The sequence below is a fragment of the Oncorhynchus mykiss genome, chromosome 29 (assembly GCF_057628025.1).
Source record: "Oncorhynchus mykiss isolate SJ-2025 chromosome 29, ASM5762802v1, whole genome shotgun sequence".
NCBI lineage: Eukaryota > Metazoa > Chordata > Actinopteri > Salmoniformes > Salmonidae > Oncorhynchus > Oncorhynchus mykiss.
Window position 1 is genome coordinate 31,767,691 of NC_143050.1, and position 25,020 is coordinate 31,792,710.

Here is a 25,020-nt window from a genome sequence, read left to right on the forward strand (position 1 = left end):
GTCAAGGGGGGGTTCTGTCACGACTTCCACCGGAGTTATGCACCCCTTACACCCGTCATCATTACACACACCTGGTTCCAATCCCCACTCTATCACTGTATAAATACTCTGTCATTCGTCTTTGTCGGTCATTGTAAATGTTGCTTGTTTTCCTGAGAGGAATCTCTCCTACTATTTCCTCAGTACTTTATTATTTTGCACTTTGGGTTTCGACCCGCTGTTATATAAATTATATAGTGCTTTAATAAACTCAGTAGTTCTAAACCTGTGACTGCCTCCTGCCTACTCCTCTCTACACTTGTGACAGAATGACCAAACCAAGAGAACAGGAAGCAGCAGGACATTCCGACCTTTCCGCCTTGAGCACCTTGCACTGCCATGGACGAGGTGCTACGGACCGTACGCCAGCTGCAGGCTACACGACTACCTTCCCAGCTCCCTGCGGTCGTTCCAGCCACCCCACCACCATTTACATCACCCGGTGCGATCAGCAACGTCCACCTGCCCCTCCCGGAGCGGTTTGACGGCACCCCAGCTTACTGTAGGGGGTTTCTCCTGCAGTGTGACCTCCACCCTTCCCGTCATGCCAGCACGGCCTCCGATAGGGACAAGGTGGCCTTGGTGATCTCGGTGCTGACAGGACGGGCTCTGGAGTGGGCGCACGCCGTCTGGGAGAGGGATGGTCCAGAAGTGCAATCCAATGAGAGCTTCACCCAACTCTTCTGTGCCATTTTCAACCACCCTACAGAGGGACGAGAGGGAGGTGAGCGTCTCCTCTGACTACGCTAGTGGTCCAGGACAGAGTTTGAGCACGCTCTGGATATACGGATGGTGGCTGGGTCCACTGACTGGAATGACCAGGCCCTGTTGACAGGCCGGGCTCTGGAGTGGGTGCACGCCGTCTGGGAGAGGGATGGTCCAGAAGTGCAATCCAATGAGAGCTTCACCCAACTCTTCTGTGCCATTTTCGACCACCTTACAGAGGGACGAGAGGGAGGTGAGCGTCTCCTCTGACTACGCTAGTGGTCCAGGACAGAGTTTGAGCACGCTCTGGATTTACGGACGGTGGCTGGGTCCATAGAGCGTGCTCAGACTCTGTCCTGGACCACTAGCGTAGTCAGAGGAGACGCTCACCTCCCTCTGACTATGCTAGTGGTCCAGGACAGAGTTTGAGCACGCTCTGGATTTACGGACGGTGGCTGGGTCCATTGGCTGGAATGACCAGGCCCTGTTGACGGTTTTCCGCAGCAGGCTACAGGCAGACGTCCAGAGTGTGCTCGCCTGTCGCGATGAGGACCTCACACTGAGCCATAGCTCATCGCCATGGCTATCCACCTGGTTAATCTCCTGCGTGGCAGTCGTTGCCCATCCTGGGGGTTCTGGTCTCTCCCAGGAACCTCTAGCCAGACTGAGCCCATGGAGGTGGGCATGACACACTTTCCCCCAGAGGAACGTCAACGCCGCTCTCAACAGGGTCTCTGCTCCTACTGCGGGGAGTCGGACCACGCCTGGAACACCTGTCCCAGAAGGAGAACCAGGCGAGCAAGCGACAGGCTGAGGAGCGTTCCTGCACCTTCCCAGGTAGTCGTGGATGAGCCTTGCTCCTCTCTGTCCACCCAGCCCAGTTTGAATGTGTGATAGTAGGTTGCTTCTTGTGTAAATATTTTCCGTCTGGATTTGAATGATTTGTATTCACCTTCCCGGACTATCCTGGCCCCCCGAGTCCTGCCCTAGTGGACTTAGGTTCGGCAGGAAATTTCCTAGACCGGTCAGTGGCCTTATCATTACGCATTCCTCTAATCCCTTTACAACCCCCATCACAGTCCATGCTAAGACAACCGTACCCTTGGAACAGGACTGGTGTGCCAGACCACGATTCCCATTTCCCTCACAGTTGCTCACAACCACCAAGAATGTATCACTTAGATTCTTCTGCACACCCCGTAGTTTTAGGTTTCCCCTGGTTACAGTTGTATAACCCCAGGATATCGTGGACAGAGAGGAGGTTGTTGGGTTGGTCGCAGGAGTGTCAGGGGAGGTGTCTCTCTGTGTCTATCTGTGCCACCTCCGTGGAAAGTCCAGACCAGGCCACCCACGTCCCTATCCCGGAGGAAAACCGGGACCTACAGGTGACTCGTGCCACGTGCCTGACCCCTCATTGTCCATGGGATTGCACTATCGATCTACTGCCTGGTTCTACTGGGGGGGCACATCTACCCTCTCTCACATGCAGAGACCGAAGCCATGGAGGTCTACGTCCAGGAGGAGCTGGCCAAAGGATTCCTCTGTCCATCCACCTCTCCTGCCTCCTCCAGCCTCTTTTTCATGAAGAAGGAGGTCTCCGCCGCATATGGATTACCGGACACTGAATAAGGCAACTGTTAAATTACTTTTCCCCCTTCCTCTCATACCCACTGTGATCGAACAGACGCACGGTGTTCAGTATTTTACCAAATTGGATTTACGCAGTGCCTACAACCTGGTGCGCATCAGAAAGGAATATGAATGGAAGACTGCCTTCAGCACCAGCACCGGACACTACGAATACATGGTAATGCCATATGGCCTGACAAATGCATCCTCTGTGTTGCAATCCTTCATTAATGAGGTATTTAGTGACATGTTGGGTCGCTGTGTAGTGGTGTACATAGACAACATCTTGGCGTACGCCACTACACGCGAGTAACATGCCTCTCATGTCACGTCTGTGTTGGAGACGCATCACCTGTACACAAAGGTGGACAAGTGCCTTTTCTTCCAGCAGTTGGTCTCCTTCCGGGGCTGTCGGATATCCACGTGGGAGTGGAGATGGAAGAGCAGAGGGTAAGTGCAGTACGGTCGTGGCTTGTTCCATCCAACATAAAGGCGGTGCAGCGCTTCCTAGGTTTTGCCAACTATTTAAGACACTTCATTAAGGGTTTCAGCACAGTGGTGGCCCCTCTCACCTCCCTCCTGAAGGGAGGTCCTAGACAGCTGTGCTGGACTGAGGAGGTCAATGAGGCCTTCTGTGCGCTCAAGGAACGATTTACGAATGCACCTGTTTTGGCTCATCCTGACCGTCATCATGGAGGTCGACGTCTCCGAGGTTGGAGTAGGGGCTGTTCTCTCTCAAAGCACTGGAATGCCACCTAAACCTCATCAATGTGGCTTCTACTCACGGAAGCAGTCTCCCACAGAGCGGAATTACGATGTGGGGGATTGTGAGTTGCTGGGAGTTAAGAAGGCACTGAAAACATGGCCGCACTGGCTGGAGGGTGTTCAACACCCATTCCTTGTTTGGACGGACCAACGGAACCTAAAGTATATTCAAGCAGCAAAGAGGTGGAACCCGCATCAGTACAGGTGGGCCCGATTCTTCGACAGGTTTGACTTTACTCCCTCCTACCGGCCGGGATCTAAGAATGTCAAGGCTGATGCGTTTGCTGTCATTAAATGTGAAGACTTATAATATCAAATTAATTCTCTATGTGTAATTATTCCGTGATTAAACAAATAACGGAATAGTAATTAACTAGGAAGTCGGGGCACCACGGGAAAATGTTGTTTATAGTGTTACAATTTAACGAATATAACTCCGAACACAAGGCGCTACAGAGGGTAGTGTTTACGGCCCAGTACATCACCACGCTCCCTGACATTCAGGATCTCGATACCAGGCGGTGTCAAAGGAAGGCCCTAAAAATTGCCTAAGACTCTAGCCACCCAAGTCATAGACTCTCTCTGCTACCGCATGGCAAGCAGTACCGATGCACCAAGCCTGGAACCAACACGATTGCTGAACAGCTTCTACCCCTAAGCCATAGGACTGCTAAAGAGTTAGTTAAATAGTTCACCAAATAGCTACCCGGACCATCTGCATTGACCCTTTTTGACTCATCACATACGCTGCTGCTACTGTTTATTATCTATTTTGTTGCCTAGTCACTTTATGCCTAATTATACACTGCCTATAGAAAGTCTACAGTCCCTTGAAACATTTCTGCCTTAAATTTACATTTAAAAATTATTAAATTACAAAAGGGGGGGGGGGGGGGGGGCTCGCAACTCAATATTATGAAGGTGTCCTTAATGTTTTGTACACTCAGTGTATATCCATTGTTTTTGTCAAAATTGCTCAAGCTCCTTAAATTTGGTTCAGAATCATTGATGGACAGCAATATTCAAATGTTGTCTCGGCTTTTCAAGCAAATTTAAGTCAGGACTGAAACTTCACCACTCAGGAATACTCAACACCTGGTGTGTCTTTGGCATTAAAATGTGTGTAATTGTCTCGCTGAAAAATAAAACTCTATCCCAGGCTTAGGTTTTCAGAAGATTGAGGCGGGGTTTCCTCTAACGTTGTACCTGAGCTTTACTCCTTTCAAATGTATTTTGATCCTGACAAACTCCCCAGTCCCTGCCGATGATAAGCATACCCATAACATGCTGCTGACACCACAAAATGTTATGCAAAAGACACACCAGAATGGTTTTCCAAGAGGTGTTGAATGTTAATGATTGGACATTTCTCAGTCCAGACTTTTTTTAAATATTTTTTTTATTTAACCTTTATTTAACTAGGCGCGTCAGTTAAGACCAAATTCTTATTTACAATCACGGCCTACCCTGGCCAAACCCGGACGACGCTGGGCCAATTGCCCTATGGGACTCCCAATCACAGCCGGATGTGATAAATCTGCTTAAAAAATCAGAGAGAAGGTTTAAATATCGCTGTCCATCAATGATCCGCAACCAAATTTAATGAGCTTGAGCAATTTTGACAAAAACAATGGATATATGTTGCCCCAAGAGTTGTGCAAAGTTGGTAGAATCTGAATGAAAATAACTCACCGCTGTAAGGGCTGCCAAAGGTGCTTCTACCAAGTATTAACACTGGGGGGCGGAGACATATTAAATTACAATATTTCAGTTTTTTATTTATATTTTGTATTATTTGTAAAATGTTTTATAACTTTCTATGGATGTGTAGATCTGTAGGAAGAACAAAAATCATCAGTGATGTGGACACCGAAGAACTTGAAGCTCTTGACCCTCTCCATTGTGGCCCCATCAATGAGGATGGTGCAAAGCTTGGCACCACAAGGTACATGTACTGTCTTTCATCAAAGCTCATATGACACTGAGCTTCAGAGATCCAAACTCAAGGGCTCTCGGGTGACAGGGCAGGGGGGAACAGAGGGGGGCTATGAGGGGCCCGGCCTGTGAGGAGCTGGTAGGGGTGCTCCACCTCTGGAAACAAAGGTCCTTTCTCCCTCTGCCTGGCCCACAGCCGGCAAGTCAGGCCTCTCGATAAGCCGACATGGGATCTGCCCCCGGCCGCCTGCCGGCCCTCCAGCTTATCTACCCTACAGTGCCTGATATCCCTCTGACCCACGGCCTGAGAGGCTGTGCTAAACGGGGGTACCATTACACATGAACGCACGCACGCATGCACACACACACTGCCCAGTCAGACAGGAGCTGCTGTGGCACTACTATGTCAACTCACTAGGGGGCAGTCAGCAAAATTATGCTTTCCTGTATGGTCCAGCAATGTCTTGGCAATCTCCAACTAAGTGACGTTATCAATACCTCCTTATGGCGCATCTATCACCATATCAAGAGCTTCCATAAGCAAATCGCATCATGATTAATGCTTTGGGTATCACAATATGCAAATCTCTTTATATCTCTAGTGCCAAGACAAGAGGCTTTATTTGCCCTCTTTAACAAAGTGACCTCCGGCGCAACAGGCTCAAACAGGCACTCTATGTGTCATCAACAGTAATGTTTTCAACCAGCGTGCTGAGACACAATAAGGAAATGTGAACTCAACACAAACGGAGGAATAAGGGGAGAGTTCATGTTCAAGAATATCTACAGTAAGTGCAGAAAGCTGCATTTGCATGAAGTGACCTCATGAGAGAAGTTCTGTTTGTTTTTAATATGCATTTTCCTGGTGTGTTTTGAACCAAATTATACATACAGTACCAGTCAAAAGTTTGGGTCTTCCTTTCCATTGCGGTCATCATGAGAGTCATTTCTTAAAATTTTACAGATAGACTGACTCTCATGTCTTAAAGTAATGATTGACTGTCATTTCTCTTTGCTTATTTGAGCTGTTCTTGCAATAGGGCTTTATTCTGTATACCAACCCTAACTTATCACAACACAACTGATTGGCTCAAACGTATTAAGGAAAGAAATTCCACAAATTAACTGTCACGGATCCCTCCCCGGAACTTTCATTATGCACACCTGTCCCCTATTCCCACTGATTAGTATTTGTATAAGTGTGCCCTTTGGTTTCCATTGGGCTGTCAATTATTGTTACAATGTCCGCTGGTGCATGTGAGTACTTGTGCTGTGTGTTTTGGCTTTCGTGTCATTGTGGATTGTGCAGATGATTACAGGTCTCATCCCGTGTGTTAATCATTGTGCGTGTGTGTTATTTCTTCGAGGTCCTCCTCGCTCCTCCTCGCTTTTGTTTTGGGTTTCTACCCTGTGTTTTGTATAGTGTTTGTTTGGTCTTCGTCCCCTTGCCTATACACGGCACACCGTAATTTGGGTGTAATAAAAAACACTATTACGCATTCCTGCGTCTGTCTCCCGAATCATTCATACCAACATGACATTAACTTTTAACAAGGCACACCTGTTCATTGAAATGCATTGCAGGTGACTACCTCATGAAGCTAGTTGAGAGAATACCAAGTGTGCAAAGCTGTCATCAAGACAAAGGGTGGCTACTTTGAAGAATCTCAAATATAAAATATTTTTTGATTTGTTTAACACTTTTTTGGTTACTACATGATTCCATATGTGTTATTTCATAGTTTGATGTCTTCACTATTATTCTACAATGTAGAAAATGGTAAAAAATTAAGAAAAACCCTTGAATGAGTAGGTGTGTCCAAACGTTTGACTGGTGCTGTATATGAGGGCCAAATGTATAGGTGATTGACAGGGCATTATGTACTGTACATCGCATATTTGTATGGTTGTAGGCTCAGGCAGCCAGGCATGGCACTAACAGCCAGGCATGGCACTAACAGCCAGATAGTGTAAAGGTGAACGGAAAGGCTCTGGAGCAACGGACCGCCCTTGCTGTCTCTGCCTGGCCGGTTCCCCTCTCTCCACTGGGATTATCTGCCTCAAACCCTGTTACTAGGGCTGAGTCACTGGCTTGCTCTTCCATGTCGTCCCTAGGAGGGGTGCGTCACTTGAGTGGGTTGAGTCACTGACGTGATCTTCCTGTCCGGGTTGCCCCCACCCCTTATTATCGGGTATTGTCGGACGGGGCTACAGTGTGTCTCGACCCCTCCTGTCTCAGTCTCCAGTATTTTCGCTGCAATAGTTTATGTGTCGGGGCGCTAGGGTCAGTCTGTTATATCTGGAGTATTTCTCCTGTCTTATCTGGTGTCCTGTGTGAATTTCTTTCTTTCTTTCTTTCTTTCTTGCTTGCTTGCTTGCTCTTGGAAGACCTGAGCCCTAGGACCATGCCTCAGGACTACCTGGCCTGATGACTCCTTGCTGTCCCCAGTCCACCCGGTCGTGCTGCTGCTCCAACTGTTCTGCCTGGGGCTATGGAACGCTGACCTGTTCACCGGACGTGCTACCTGTCCCAGACCTGTTGTTTTCATCTCTCTAGAGACAGTAGGAGCGGTAGAGATACTCCAAATGATCGGCTATGAAAACCCAACTGACATATACTCCTGAGGTGCTGAGCTGTTGCACCCTCGACAACCACTGTGATAATTATTATTTGACCCTGCTGGTCAAATCTTGGCCATGTTCTGTTATAATCTCCACCCGGCACAGCCAGAAGAGGACTACCCACCCCTCATTGCCTGGTTCCTCTCTAGGTTTCTTCCTAGGTTCTGGCCTTTCTAGGGAGTTTTTCCTAGCCACCGTGCTTCTATACCTGCATTTCTTGCTGTTTGGGGTTTTAGGCTGGGTTTCTGTGCAGCACTTTGTGACATCAGCTGATGTAAGAAGGGCTTTATAAATACATTTCATTGAAATCAATTTGATAGAAATTTGATTGATATGGAGCAAACAGCCAGGCACGGCACAAAACACCCAGGCACGGCGCAAAACACCCAGGCACGGCGCAAAACACCCAGGCACGGCGCTAACACCCAGGCACGGCGCTAACACCCAGACACGGCGCTAAGCCATAACAAATAACACATTACGGCCACACAAAGGGGATGTCGCCGGGAAATTCGAGGCATTATCAAGTGCTTGTCAAATTGTGAATGAGAGACTGATGAAGTGTGTATAGCCTGCGCAAAAAACAAAGCAGAGTTCATGCTTTCAAGCAACTTTTTTCAAATCATCATGAGAGTTGCATTATGCAGCCTTACAATGTATTAAAAAACAAAACATATAACATTTGTATCACAACTAAAGTTGCACAAAGCCTCTCTAAATTAAGCATATAGGAGGACCTGTTTCTTTGTTCATCGCAGAATAGTCGCATATGTGAGCACTCCCTCAAAATGGAGAAAATATCCTTTCTATTTTACTCAGCTATGTTCAATTGTATTTAAAATATGTAAAAGAATGCCATGGATTTCTAAGCCAATCTTGTCTGCTAAATGAACTAGTGTAGCCCACAGCCATATGGCATAGCCAGATCAGGACCTGCCATAAGGACAACTCAGAGTATACTATTCTGTTCTTCTGAAATAGACTACATTTTCTTCATATAATGTTTCTTTAGACCTGTCTATAAATAATGGATTTATTGTGATGGTGTAGGCAATGTTACATGGATTTATTAGACTTTTAAAAAATGTAGTTGTTCCAAAGTTCTGCATCAGTGGCTTGTAAGCTACAAGTGCGTGGAAGCCAGGAGATGCTAAATGTGTTTGTTAATTAACATTCAATTACTGTGAGATTGGCAGTTATTCGACTGACAATCACTGGCTTACAAAATGTCATGACCCCCACAACCCTAGATACAACTCCCTACTATACTCACTATTAGTTAAATAAAGGTTAAACAATTAAAAATAAACTATTAGGAAGGTGTTCCTAATGTTTGGAATACTCAGTGTATAGCTTTAACCCTACATCCAGTTTATGACCCATACCTTAGCCCTGCTCTACTTGCTTTACTGCCCAACTTTCACCTCAGGAAAGCAATGTAAACATGTCTCAAAGTGTGTGTGTGTGTTTGTATGCATGTGAGGGTGAACATTGATATTTTCATTGGTAAAACAGCTGCACAACCTTCCCTAAAGCCAAACATGCATGTTCCAGTGCATAGTGCAATGAAACGGAACTTGCCAAGGATGAACTAATCTCCCCAGTACTCAGTGTTGTAATGGTGAACTTTATCTCAACCAAAGGGGTACTTTAGGTTAATACAGCTCACTGATGATGGTTTTCTGAGCTAAACAACAAAAAACCCTGTGAACATCTTAGATCTGAAACTTCAAAACCACAAGCAGCATTCAAGAGAAAATGAGTAAGTGTGTTAATCACACACACACACAAACATTAAACACACACTTAAACACAACCTATTATCAAGCCAAACCGTTGCACAGTAATTAACATGAAACTGAACTCAATTAAAACATGATCATGCCCTCTTTAACAGTGATGCTATTGTGTTCAATACTGTATGTGTATGTTTCCCTCACATCCCAATGTTACTGAACATGCCCTATCTAGGAAATAAACATCTATGGCCCTGTAGCCTAATGTTTATAGTATGTAAATGTTCTCTCACATCTCAATGTTACTGAACATATCCTATCTAGGACATACACATCTACGGCCCTGTAGTCTTGCCATATTGAGGACCTCCAAAAGGGCACTACATGAATGCATACTATACATCAATGCAGCATAATCACTCCACATAAACCCAATAGAAACATCTGTTTGTAGACGAGGCCCTACCTTCTTCCTCTTTGTCTTTGGTATCCTTTCCCCCCCCACACAGGGTCCAAGTAGTTCAAGTAGCAGGCACCCAAGAACCAAGTGCCATCCAACATGGTAGTGCATGACTGCAGGAAACATGGGTCTCTCTGCTCCTAGTGGTTTCATAATACCCCCAGTCACACACACACCCACTGAGGAGGACACTAGTCTAACACAATGCAGACACGCCCACAGTCCCACGCACTTTCTAGGTACTGTACACACCAACACACTGACACACATCTTACACAGGACAATGTTTATCTTTAATCCTACATCCAGTTTATGACCCACCCACACACTCATATTATAGCACATACCTTAGACCTGCCTACTTGCTTTACAGATTCTGATCCTGCCCAACTTCCCCCTCAGGCAATCTATGTAAACAGGTGTCTCCAAGTGTGTGTGTGTGTGTGTGTGTGTGTGTGTGTGTGTGTGTGTGTGTGTGTGTGAGAGTGTATGCATGTGAGGGTGAACATTTATATTTTCATTGGTAAAACAGCTGCACAACCTTCCCTAAAGCCAAACATGCATGCTCCAGTGCAAAGTGCAATGAAACGGAACCTGCCAAGGATGAACTAATCTCCCCAGTACTCAGTGTTGTAAAGGTGAACTTTATCTCAACCAAAGGGGTACTTTAGGTTAATACAGCTCACTGATGATGGTTTTCTGAGCTAAACAACAAAAAACCCTGTGAACATCTTAGATCTGAAACTTCAAAACCACAAGCAGCATTCAAGAGAAAATGAGTAAGTGTGTTAATCACACACACACACAAACATTAAACACACACTTAAACACAACCTATTATCAAGCCAAACCGTTGCACAGTAATTAACATGAAACTGAACTCAATTAAAACATGATCATGCCCTCTTTAACAGTGATGCTATTGTGTTCAATACTGTATGTGTATGTTTCCCTCACATCCCAATGTTACTGAACATGCCCTATCTAGGAAATAAACATCTATGGCCCTGTAGCCTAATGTTTATAGTATGTAAATGTTCTCTCACATCTCAATGTTACTGAACATATCCTATCTAGGACATACACATCTACGGCCCTGTAGTCTTGCCATATTGAGGACCTCCAAAAGGGCACTACATGAATGCATACTATACATCAATGCAGCATAATCACTCCACATAAACCCAATAGAAACATCTGTTTGTAGACGAGGCCCTACCTTCTTCCTCTTTGTCTTTGGTATCCTTTCCCCCCCCACACAGGGTCCAAGTAGTTCAAGTAGCAGGCACCCAAGAACCAAGTGCCATCCAACATGGTAGTGCATGACTGCAGGAAACATGGGTCTCTCTTCTCCTAGTGGTTTCACACAGTCACACACACTCATTGAGGAGGAGGAGAGGCTGGTCCAACACAAATCATACACACACACAGTCCCAGACACTTTCCGGATACACACCGACACACTGACACACATCTTACACAGGACAATGTTTATCTTTAATCCTACATCCAGTGTATGACCCACCCACACACTCATATTATAGCACATACCTGCCTACTTGCTTTACAGATTCTGATCATGCCCAACTTCCCCCTCAGGCAACCTATGTAAACAGGTGTCTCCAAGGGTGTGTATGTGTGTGTGTGTGTGTGTGCTTGCATGTGAGCATGTGTATGTTTATGCTTGCGTGTCTCTGTGTGCGGGTGTTGATGTTTGCTCGATGAGGGACACAAACACCCAAACTCAACCAACGATTTACACGCCACATATATTGGTGTTCTAAACTCTGAATGAAGACTCTGTCTACAACATAACTCACTCAAGGCCTAACCAAGTTAGATTGAGGGTAAAAGTAAACATGTGATTATGGACATCCATTGGCACAACAATAGAAAAAGCTGATTTATGGACAACCAAATGTCTCCACTTTAGTGAATCCCTTGACAGACTGCAAGCCACAGCTGAGGGGAAGAAGATGAGGAGGCCCAGCAGGGGTGGCAGGGTAGCCTAGTGGTTAGAGCGTCGGACAAGTAACCGGAAGGTTGCAAGTTCAAACCCCCGAGCTGACAAGGTACAAATCTGTCATTCTGCCCCTGAACAGAACCCACTGAGCCGTCATTGAAAATAAGAATTTGTTCTTAACTGACTCAATAAAGATTAAAAAAAAAAAAAAAAAATCCCCACTGTTTCCAGAAGTGCACAAGTTCTGGTCGACCCCAGTGGCATGGATGGGAGTTTGAGAATGAGGGAAGCCACAGAACCCACATGGATTACATGCTCTGGAGGCAGGAAAACTCTCCTGACACAGAGCTCCATAAAAACCACAGTTGAAAGCACAAGAGGGACATTTTTACTGGAGTCTCTTAGAGGTTCAATTGATTTATATGAGTCGGAGGAAGAGGAGACCTACAGCACATTGAATCATAGCGAGGACGTTCCCTAACACAGAAATAATTACTTAATGCCTATGGGAACAAAGAAGAACCACACTAATGCAACAATAAGCCATTTTATAGCATGAGTTCGATTTAGAGGGGGAGTTTGAGTTGGGGTGACAGACCCTCCTGGGGATTCTCTGAGACTGTGCAGGGGGTGGTTTCCTCCCATCCAACCAAGCTAATAGCTTCCAGAGAACTCTACTGTCTTCAATAGGATAGTGTTCCACATAAAATACTGGTCTGGTGCAGAGCTATGGCTGAGTGGTAACAGTCCCCGCTCTCAACACATGTGCCACCCTGCCGGAAGACCACTTGACCCTTCTAACTCCTCATCTGTATCCCTGTTCAATTTCTACTCAGTCTGAATGAAGCATCAATAAAAAAGAACACTGGTCTAAGAGGAACTGTTGGAATATGGCTATCCTACAAACCCCCTCAATCTACCTTCGGGACTCCATGACACAGGTATGGATGGGTGAGAGAGGTGGAAAGAGAGGGACAAGGGAAATAAAGGTTAAGGCATTGACGTGGCACTAGTTGACATATCTGCATCGCTTTGCATTTAATGTATGTGATTTATCCTCGGTGCCTATCTCTCGTCATGTAAATTACAGTGTCCGAGAGCATAATTATAAGTTAAAGTGCTGGGTGGCTCAGGCCACTGACGACAGGCTAACACTGCTGAGGGACAGAGAGATAGAAACAAGGCAAGGCTGTCTCATCCTCCTTCCTTTTCTCGCTGCATTCTCCACCTCCTCCCCTTGCACTACCACCTTGTCTCCTCTCCTCCGTCTGCATCTCCCCTGCTCCTCCATCTTCACCCCCACCCCTTGCCCTACTTCCTCCTCCATGATATGAACGCCCTCTGTCTGCTGTAATCACCCGACTACAGATTGGAGCCAGTCTAGAAGCATTCAGACTATTGTTTATCACACGGGTAAATACTTTAATCCCAAACCCTTTGGCTGTAGCATTAAATCAAAAGTTGACGGTACACAGAACCTTCCTGTTGAGGAAATACACAGGGCAAAAGCCTAAAGCCGTTTTACAGAAAACAAAAAGTAATATAGTTTCCCCTCTTGCGGTGTTTGTTATTTACTAGAGTGGTTTTTGAGTGGGGGTGAGTGCCCTTTTGCTTTCTTCTTCAACCTCTTAATCTCATGTGGGTAGGAGAGGTGGGTATGTCCCTAATGACAACCTATTCGCTATATGGGCCCTGATCAAACCCATATAGGGACCAGTGTGTCATTTTAGGACGCAGTCATGATCTCCAGCCCCCTACGTATCCTAGCAAACTCAACCTGGATGGAGGGCTGTTTTAAGTTCTTGTATGAATTGAGAGAGTCAAATATGTGTTCCTTCCCTCCTTTATATGAGAGCGCTTGATGTTGGATGGAGGTTTGCCCTGGCTGCTGTGTCATCTATCAGGGGTTCTATGGGGCATCAGAGATAAAATACACTGAGATTCACTTCCATTCTGTGTTACCCTCTCTAACCTCTTCCATTTAATGACCAAATCATCCCTTACTGAGGTTTCATTACCCTTGGCATCAACAAATTACAAATCTGTCCCAATAATGAAGCGGGGTATATTGCCAGTGATCGTCATCAATAACATGGTATGAATGAAGAATGAAGATTACAGTGCTAACATAAGCCTGATGATAAGCCTAAATTTACCTCGGTAGAAGCCTGTGTTTTAGACATAAGGAAGTGGATGGCTGCAAAGGTTCTACTTTTAAACTCGGACAAAACAGAGATGCTTGTTCTAGATCCCAAGAAACAAATAGATCTTCTGTTGAATCTGACAATTAATCTTGATGGTTGTACAGTCGTCTCAAATAAAACTGTGAAGGACCTCGGATTTACTCTGGACACTGATCTCTCTTTTGACGAACATATCAAGACTGTTTCAAGGACAGCTTTTTTCCATCTACGTAACATTGCAAAAATCAGAAACTTTCTGTCCAAAAACTTCTAGGTTAGACTACTGCAATGCTCTACTTTCCGGCTAAAGCACTAAATAAACTTCAGTTAGTGCTAAATACGGCTGCTAGAATCCTGACTAGAAACAAAAATCTGATCATATTACTCCAGTGCTAGCCTCTCTACACTGGCTTCCTGTTAAGGCAAGGGCTGATTTCAAGGTTTTACTGCTAACCTACAAAGCATTACATGGGCTTGCTCCTACCTATCTTTCCGATTTGGTCCTGCCGTACATACGTACCTACACATACGCTACGGTCACAAGACGCAGGCCTCCTAATTGTCCCTAGAATTTCTAAGCAAAAAGCTGGAGGCAGGGCTTTCTCCTATAGAGCTCCATTTTTATGGAATGGTCTGCCTACCCATGTGAGAGACGCAGACTCGGACTCAACCTTTAAGTCTTTACTGAAGACTAATTTCTTCAGTGGATCATATGATTGAGTATAGTCTGGCCCAGGAGTGTGAAGGTGAACGGAAAGGCTCTGGAGCAACGAACCGCCCTTGCTGTCTCTGCCTGGCCGGTTCCCCTCTCTCCACTAGGATTCTCTGCCTCTAACCCTACTACAGGGGCTGAGTCACTGACTTACTGGTGCTCTTCCATACCGTCCCTAGGAGGAGTGCGTCACTTGAGTGGGTTGAGTCACTGACGTGATCTTCCTGTCTGGGTTGGCGCCCCCCTTGGGTTGTGCCGTGGCGGAGATCTTTGTGGCTATAGTCAGCCTTGTCTCAGGATGGTAAGTTGGTGGTTGAAGATATCCCTCTAGTGGTGTAGGGGCTGTGCTTTGGCAAAGTGGGTGGGGTTATATCCTGCCTGTTTGGCCCTGCCCCGGGGTATCATTGGCTGGGGCCACAGTGTCTTCTGACCCCTCCTGTCTCAGCCTCCAGTATTTATGCTGCAGTAGTTTATGTGTCGGGGGCTAGGGTCAGTCTCTTATATCTGGAGTACTTCTCCTGTCTTATCCGGTGTCCTGTGTGAATTTAAGTATGCTCTCTCTAATTCTCTCTCTCTCTTTCTTTCTTTCTTTCTTTCTTTCTTTCTTTCTTTCTTTCTTTCTTTCTTTCTTTCTTTCTCTCTCTCTCTAGGACCATGCCTCAGGACTACCTGGCATGATGACTCATTGCTGTCCCCAGTCCACCTGGCTGTGCTGCTGCTCCAGTTTCAACTGTTCTGCCTGCGACTATGGAACCCTGACCTGTTCACCGGACGCGCTACCTGCCCCAGACCTGCTGTTTTCAACTCTCTAGAGACAGCAGGAGCGGTAGAGATACTCTTAATGATCGGCTATGAAAAGCCAACTGACATTTACTCCTGAGGTGCTGACTTGCTGCACCCTCGACAACTACTGTGATTATTATTATTTGACCATGCTGGTCATTTATGAACATTTGAACATCTTGGCCATGTTCTGTTATAATCTCCACCCGGCACAGCCAGAAGAGGACTGGCCACCCCTCATAGCCTGGTTCCTCTCTAGGTTTCTTCCTAGGTTTTGGCCTTTCTAGGGAGTTTTCCTAGGCACCGTGATTCTATACCTGCATTGCTTGCTGTTTGGGATTTTAGGCTGGGTTTCTGTACCGCACTTTGAGATATCAGCTGATGAAAGAAGGGCTATATAAATCAATTTGATTTGATGATGGATTGCCTTAATGTAAACTATGTATATATGCCACACCTATCAAACAAACATCGAAAATGCCAAAACTCACTTATGATCAGGCAGGTGAGTATATATAAGGTTGTGCGTGCATGTGTGTGTGTGTGTGTGGGGGGGGGGGGGGGGGGGGGTATTTGTGGTGGATCTGGCTGATCTTTCAGCAGGGTAGGTAGAATGGAGAGGTAACAGACTCTAATTATATAATAGGCTTCATCACTACTTCCAATTATTTACTGCTTTCTCTGCCTCATCAGTCGTAAAGCAAATCGGTAGCAGTGACACCCACTTAATCATCCCATCAGAGGCAAAGAACAGCCAAAGGAGAACAAGACCAGCCAACAGATACACAGTACTGTAGTGTACACATTCAGCAGATTAGGGTCGTATTCATTAATGCATTTCCGTTCAAAACGTAGCAAAAGGAAAACAAGCGTTTCTAATTGGACAACGCCAAGTAGGTCCCTCCCTGTTTCAATCAACTTTCTTCTGTTTGGTGCATAATGAATGACCTAGGTCTGATCATCTCTGAGCTGAGCGCTGATGTCAGGTTGGCAGAGCACCATATACCATCATACATGGGTAGGATCTGCAGCGCTGATACACAGGTCACCCATCTACTAAAGCAGGGCCTTGCAAGTGCTGGCTGAAAAGCTATTCTGCTGATGGTACTGGAACATTATTCAAGATGCCTTGTGTCTGAACGATAAGAAGCCTAACCCGCTCCGCTCGGTCCTTGTCGCTAGGCAACTGCACAAACCTTTCTGTGTTTTGCAACTTCACCCCTCGCCTACTGAACTACGGGGAGAAAGTAAGATTTAGAGGCAAACGTCAGGATCAGGATAATGCGACTGATGAAAAAAAAACTAAAAAAACCCTGGAAAGCGATCTCTGGTATGTATGACAAGGGAGAATGTAGGTCTTGGCTGGCTTTGCAGAGTTTTGGCCAGTAGAGTACATACATATCTTACGGATGCGCAGATAAAAACGAGTCTCCATTATCCCATTCATAGCACATTAATATAGGAATCATCATATACTGACAGGTAGATGGTGATATTGGTTCCGGCAGAGCCTGATCTGTAACTAGAGACAATGTATGACTGGACATAGCTTATACACGGAGTATACAAAACACTAAGAACACCTGCTCTTTCCATGACATAGACTGAACAGGTGAAAGCTATGATCCCTTATCGAAAGCTATGATCCCTTAAGGATTATTAAGCCTTGAGACAATTGAGACATATTGTGTATGTGTGCCATTCAGAGGGTGAATTGGCAAGACAAACGATTCAAGTGCCTTTGAACAGGGTATGGTAGTAGGTGCCAGGTGCACCTGTTTGTGTTAAGAACTGCAACGATGCTGGGTTTTTCACCCTCGACAGTTTCCCATCTGTATCAAGAATGGTCGACCACCCAAAGGACATCCAGCCAACTTGACACAACTATGGGAAGCATTGGAGTCAAGGTGGGCCAGCATCCCTGTGGAACGCTTTCGACCTTCTAGACTCCATGCCCTGATGAATTGAGGCTTGTACTGAGGGCAAAAGGGGAAGGGGGGCGGGTTGAAGGTTTAATGTTTGTTAAACTCAGTGTACACAGTATGTAGACTAGAGATAGAGGTACAGTAGCATATTAGAGATAGTGATTTGTAGATTTGTAGACTAGATATAACATATTAGGCCAGAGGTAAGCCCAAAGATAGTGTTTGCGTGTGTGTCCCAGTTAGACAATAACATTCGGAGAACCATATGTTTCTTAGAGCTTGTTTCTTAGTTCACACAAATTTTTGGTAATGGTGCTGGCTAATTGTTTGGCTTTAGAATAATTCTGGTGTTACCAACATGTTGGTAATGTTCTTGGAACGTTCTCTAACTGGTTTGACATTGGTAATGTTCTCAAATAATTCAGAGAACATTAAGAAACAATGTTCTTCTGTGGGAATGTCAGTACTTCAGCATAACGTTTCCTACAGGTTTCCTCATGGTTCTATTTAAAGTCATGTTTTCGCATTGTTCTGAGAATGTTAAGAAGCAACATTATTTTGTTGGAATTTCAGTACTTCAGCATACGGTTTCCTACAGGTTTCCTCAAATTGTTCTGAGAACGTTGAGAAAACTTTCCATAAAAACCACAAGAAAACTTTAGTAACGTTCAGAGAACGTTCTACGGATGATATTTAAAATACACTATATGACCAAAAGTGTGTGGACACCTGCTCGTCAAAAATCTCATTCCAAAATCATGGGCAGTCAAATGGAGTTGGTCCCCCCTTTGCTGCTATAACAGCCTCCACTGTTCTGGGAAGGCTTTCAACAACATTGCTGTAGGGAAAAGGTGTTCGATGGGGTTGAGGTCAAAGCTCTGCACTGACCAGTCAGGTTCTCCCACACCATTCTCGACAAACCATTTCTGTATGGACCTTGCTTTGTGCATGGGGGCATTGTCATGCTGAAACAGGAAAGGGCCTTCCCCAAACTGTTGTCCCAAAGTTGGAGCACAGAATCGTCTAGAATGCCATTGTATGCTGTAGTGTTAAGATTTCCCTTCCCTGGAACTAAGGGGCCTCGCCCGAACCATAAAAAACAGCCCCAGACCATTATTCCTCTGACCTCCTCCCTATAGGCTGTCTCATCGTTGTTGGTGATCAGGCCTACTACTGTTGTGTTGTCAGCAAACTTAATGATGGAGTTGAAGTCGTGCTTGGCCACGCAGTCGTGGGTGAACAGAGAGTACAGGAGGGGACTAAGCACGCACCCCTGAGGGGCCCCCGTGTTGAGGATCAGCGTGGCACATGTGTTGTTGCCTACCTTTACCACCTCGAGGCGGCCCGTCCGGAAGTCCAGGATCCAGTTGCAGAAGGAGGTGTTTAGTCCCAGGGTCCTCACACACCTGTGTCTGTGACTGTATAATGTGTCTACAAGCCCAAGGGCACTCTTTGTCTCTCATGATTGCCAGACTATATTTTTTTCAACTTAATCAGTAGCAGAACATACTGACCTTACATTTTAGGGACTCTGATCAGTGACATCATGCATTCCATGGTGGTAGCGCAATATTCACACAGTGCATCTTAAGTTGGTTATTTGTGCATGACCAACATGGATCAGAGTAAGGAAACGTACAGAGTTTTACTAACCCCACAGAATTAGAGGGATTTCTACTTTTACAAACCAAACTTAAAGTTCAAGTCAGATCTGTTCAGTATATACACAACTGTCAGATCTGTTCAGTATATACACAACACTTTTTCTGTTGTAGCTTAAAATCCTTACCTGAATTACAAACGACTCAATACCGAGCCCAAACTAAACTAGGCTATGCAAAGACATGAAAATGCTAGCTGTGTAAAGTCAGTTAAAAAAGGGAAAAAACGCTGCCAAACGTATCTTTAAAGAGAATACTGTACAGTATGAAAGCAGTGGCTTTACACAGTCATGGAACGTGTCAAATAAATGATGGATGTTTTTTCCACTCATGTCTTGACAGTTGAAAGAAATCATTTATAAAATATTCTTCCCAAGAGATTTGAGGGGAAAACAGTTGGGTTGTACGACCCTCTATATTGTGTAATATTTCTTAACCGCAGAAATGTGTCCATGTTTCTCTCTGACAGATGTAGCCTTAGGGACAAAGTGTTAGCTAGATCTAAACCATTTATAAAACCACATGGCTTCCAGCCAGTTGGACTGGAACTTGTCTGCCACGAAACGTTGCTGGTATTAGACACTCACCACACACACACACACAACACCCACGCAAGCAACACACAGACACACGCAGACGCACACACACATAAACATTGTCATGCACCGTCAAGCAGAAATTGTGAGGCATGTAATCCTAAACACAACAGGCAAAACTTAAAAATTAGGATTGCATCCCCGCTTGGGACTAGAACAGTAGTGAAGTTGTGAACAACTCACAGTGACACAATGGGAAACTCTAATTCAAGAGTCTCAGACTGATGTTTGCTGATGTTAAGACAAGGCGGGGTTATGAAGGTTCAAAACTATCAGCTAATGTTAAAACTCCTTGCTTTAGTAATGATGTCTTTACCCAAGGTCCCTGACCTCCAGGACTGTTTCATATTTTTAGGATGCATTGTGGGAGTTGATGATTAACTGGGGAGCACCTCAGGGAGCACCTGTCAAGAGAGCCGAGGTCCCAGATGGAACATGCACCAAAGCCAGGAACAGCAACAACAGAACAGGCCCCGACAATCACAGACCACAGAGGCCTCGGCTTCAAAGAGCGGAGAGAACAGAGAGGCAGGCAGACCTTGGTCAAAGAAAAAACAGATGCTGGTAATGTGGGCTGTGTCCCAAATGCCACCTTATTCCCTATATAGTGCACTACTACTATGGGCCCTGGTCAAAAGGAGTGGACTATGTAGGGAATAGGGCGCCATATGGAACTATTTCAGGTTTTAGGGCTTGAGCCTTCAATATGTGCTGCCTTAGAAGCAGTGGAGGCTGCTGATGGGAGGACGGCTCATAATAACAGCTGAAACGGAGTAGATGGAATGGCATCAAACACATGGAAACCATGGGTTTGGTGTATTTGATACCACTCCACCAATTCCACTCCAGCCATTACTACCAGCCCGTCCTCCCCAATTAAGGTGCCACCAACCTCCTGTGCTTAGAAGTAACATTCCTTCTAGCAGAAAGCCAAAAGAGAGGAGGAAGTGTAGTAGTTGTAGTTGGCATGGTAACGCTGTTCTGCTGACTTCAGTTAGTGCCAGGTGCAGTGGGTGGAGACTAAAACATGGCATAGCATGAATTGAAATGTTTTTGAAAGTTTTATTCTTACACGGGTAATCTGCAGTTCAAACAATAACAAAGTGCTAAACCAGCCACTGTTTCGGTAAACAGCTGAGGGATGGGGCTAAAGAAATGAGCCACTCTCAATTTTATAGACAAACTGACCATGATATCAAAATTATACAGAAGTTTTAATCATGTTTTGAGGATATATAATGCTTGTTTACAAGTACATTGTTTACAAAAAAAGGAGTAAAATAAGTTGATATTGTGGGTTCTGATGAGACATTTCAAAGTTATAATCTTCAAGAATCAATTAATATACACTACCGGTCAAAAGTTAATAGTAATAATTCCTAATAATTCAACGTTTTTTCTTTATTTTTACTATTTTCTACATTGTAGAATAATAGTGAAGACAACCAAAACTATGAAATAACACATATGGTTTCACCTACCACAACATTCTGCAGAGATACGCCATCCGATCTGGTTTGAGCTTAGTGGGACTATCATTTGTTTTTCAACAGGACAATGACCCAACACACCTTCAGGCTGTGTAAGGGCTATTTGACCAAGAAGGAGAGTGATGGAGTGCTGCATCAGATGACCTAGCCTCTACAATCACCCGACCTCAACCCAATTCAGATGGTGTGGTATGAGCTGGACCGCAGAGACAAGGAAAAGCAGCCAACAAGTGCTCAGCATATGTGGGAACTCCTTCAAGACTGTTGGAAAAGCATTCCATGTGAAGCTGATTGAGAGAATGCCAAGAGTGTGTAAAGCTGTCATCAAGGCAAAGGGTAGGTACTTTGAAGAATCTAAAATCTTTAACACCCATATGTGTTTTTTCATTGTTTTGATGTCTTCACTATTATTCTACAATGTAGAAATTAGTACAAATAAAGAAAAACCTTTGAATGAGTAGGTGTGTCCAAAGTTTTGACTTGTACTGTACAAAAAATACATGTTTACTATTTGTTTGATGCCATTCCATTTGCTCCATTCCAGCCATTATTATGACTGGCGGCACTGGCGGCCCCTGGTTGACTGGCGGCACTGGCGGCCCCTGGCTGACTGGCGGCACTGGCGGCCCCTGGCTGACGGGCGGCACTGGCGGCTCCTGGCTGACGGGCGGCATTGGCGGCTCCTGGCAGACGGGCGGCGCTGGCGGCGCTGGGCAGACGGGCGGCGCTGGCGGCGCTGGGCAGACGGGCGGCGCTGGCGGCGCTGGGCAGACGGGCGGCGCTGGTGGCGCTGGGCAGACGGGCGGCGCTGGGCAGACGGGCGGCGCTGGCGGCGCTGGGCAGACGGGAAGCTCCGGCAGAGGCGCCGGGCAGACGGGAAGCTCCGGCAGAGGCGCCGGACAGGCGGGAGGCTCCGGCAGAGGCGCCGGACAGGCGGGAGGCTCCGGACAGGCGGGAGGCTCCGGCAGAGGCGCCGGACAGGCGGGAGGCTCCGGCAGAGGCGCCGGACAGGCGGGAGGCTCCGGACAGGCGGGAGGCTCCGGCAGAGGCGCCGGACAGGCGGGAGGCTCCGGCAGAGGCGCCGGACAGGCGGGAGGCTCCGGCAGAGGCGCCGGACAGGCGGGAGGCTCCGGCAGAGGCGCCGGACAGGCGGGAGGCTCCGGCAGAGGCGCCGGACAGGCGGGAGGCTCCGGCAGAGGCGCCGGACAGACGGGAGACTCCGGCAGAGGCGCCGGACAGACGGGAGACTCCGGCAGCGCTGGAGAGGAGGAAGGCTCTGGACGGATGGGCCGGAGAGACAGCCTGGTACGGGGAGCTGCCACCGGAGGGCTGGGGTGTGGAGGTGGTGACGGATAGACCGGGCCGTGCAGGCGCACTGGAGCTCTTGAGCACCGAGCCTGCCCAACCTTACCCGGTTGAATGGTCCCGGTCGCCCTGCCAGTGCGGCGAGGTGGAATAGCCCGCACTGGGCTATGCAGGCGAACCGGGGACACCGTGCGCAAGGCTGGTGCCATGTAAGCCGGCCCAAGGAGACGCACTGGAGACCAGATGCGTAGAGCCGGCTTCATGGCACTTGGCTCGATGCCCACTCTAGCCCGGCCGATACGCGGAGCTGGAATGTACCGCACCGGGCTGTGCACCCGCACTGGGGACACCGTGCGCTCCACAGCATAACACGGTGCCTGCCCGGTCTCTCCAGCCCCCCGGTAACCACAGGAAGTTGGCTCAGGTCTCCTACCTGGCGTAGCCATACTCCCTGTTAGCCCCCCCCCAATAAATTTTTGGGGCTGACTCCCGGGCTTCCATCCACGACGCCGCGCTGCCTCCTCATACCAGCGCCTCTCCGCTTTCGCCGCCTCCAGTTCTTCTTTGGGACGGCGATATTCTCCTGGCTGAGCCCAGGGTCCTCTTCCGTCTAATTCGTCCTCCCATGTCCATACCTCCTCGCGCTGCTCCTGCTGCTGCTTTTTCCTTTGCCCATTACCACACCGCTTGGTCTTGTTGTGGTGGGTGATTCTGTAACGATTCTCTTCTTGTGAAGTAGAGGCGGACCAAAGCGCAGCGTGGTGGTTGTTCATTGTATTTTATTCACGACACTATACATGAACAAACTAACGAAAAAACAAGAAACGTGAGAACTCAAAACCTAATACAGCCTATCTGGTGAATACTACACAAAGACAGGAACAATCACCCACAAACACACAGTGAAACCCAGGCTACCTAAGTATGATTCTCAATCAGAGACAACTAATGACACCTGCCTCTGATTGAGAACCATACTAGGCCGAAAACATAGAACTGCCCCAAAACATAGAAAAACAAACATAGACTGCCCACCCAACTCACGCCCTGACCATACTAAATAAATACAAAAACAAAGGAAATAGAGGTCAGAACGTGACATAACCATACTTTTTGTGACGTAAATTGAGTATGTAGTATGTTTATTAGTCATAGTATGGATATAGTTAGCATGCCAAAAGTTCCCGGATGTCGTACTACATTAAAAAAATATTAATTATACAAGCAATGGACATTTTCCGTGCTTTAAGGGTCCATAATGCAACATTTTCAGATTTGAAGAAAATGGAGGAAAATATGCAGCCGAAGTCCGACAAGAGCGGATACAAATTTGTTGCTTTAACTTATGACAAATGTTAAGAAAATGTTGAGAAATGTAATAAAGTAATGACTTTTCAAATAAGTTACATTACACGTTATGTTGGCTGACAATTTGTTAGCTACGCTACCTACCACATAGCATATCATTACAGCAGTATGTACCGGGTATGTTAGCTACCTACTGTAATGTTAGTTGGCTACTAATACATTGAATTTGCCAGCATATTTACTTTATGCTAACCAACTACCCAACGTTTATTGACTTGATTATTCACATCATTCATAGCTTAGCAAAGTAGTATAGTGGTTTGGGTGTGTTCATAAATTTGCGCTAGCTATCTACTCAAATTTCAGAGCACTCTCGTCTGACTGTGCCAGAGTGCAGAATAACTGATGAATTTACAAATGCTCAACACCCGTTGAATGTGGCCGGTGTCAGTAAACGTTGTCAAAAAAACATAATTAAATTGTTGCCAGCAGCACAGTTACAGTCACCAACATGAAAACTTCATAACCAGCACTGCCAGGGTGAGTAAAATGGTCAGAGTGATCTGTTCTCTCATTTGTGTCTGGAAGTAGCTAGCAAGTTAGTCAGTTAGCTTGGATGCTTGACTACCATTGTGAGGTCAGAAGGTCAGAACGCTCGGATCTACCCTACTCCTCGACCAGAGTGTCTAGTGTGCGCCCTGAATGCTCCAAGAGCGGAACGCTCTGAATTTACGAACTGACAATCTGACAACGCCCTGAATTTACGAATGCCCAGAGCGCACTCTGGCACTCCAGATTGAATTTACAAACACACCAGAAGTCTAGCTAGTAATTTGTTAGGCTATCAAGCTAACAAGAGGTTGCATAGCAACAGCATCAACTCCCCGTAGACAGGCGAAGCGCTAGTACACTCAACTGAAAGGAAACTGTTTGTTTACAGTATACTAAAATGAACTAATAATATGTTGTATGTAGTATACATTCTTTAAGTATGTAGTATACAGTATGTTAGTATGGGTATTCGAACACAGCTAATGATTTGGTCATTATCATTCAAGAATCTGGCACTTCCCACTAAATGGGAATCTGGCATCCTCCCACCAAATAGCATATTATTAGGCTTAGCCTCTATCGTTATTATACTGTATGATCATAATACTATACAAGCCTATTATTATTTAAGGTATTTTTTAAGGAGTGTGG

At 46.1% G+C, this 25,020-nt stretch overlaps 1 protein-coding gene across 3 annotated transcripts in view; it reads right to left on the reverse strand.

The window, feature by feature from the left end:
* Positions 1-25,020, reverse strand: part of si:ch211-196i2.1 (uncharacterized) — a 135,845-nt gene that overhangs the window by 61,658 nt on the left and 49,167 nt on the right. The window contains exon 1 of one of the 3 annotated variants that reach the window (XM_036967538.2): positions 9,898-15,522. The exons of the other annotated variants lie outside the window; for them this stretch is intronic. Coding sequence (XP_036823433.2) covers positions 9,898-10,236 — 339 coding nt within the window. The 5' untranslated portion in view covers positions 10,237-15,522. Of the gene's footprint in view, positions 1-9,897; positions 15,523-25,020 lie in introns of those variants that run through there. 3 annotated transcript variants of the gene reach the window in all.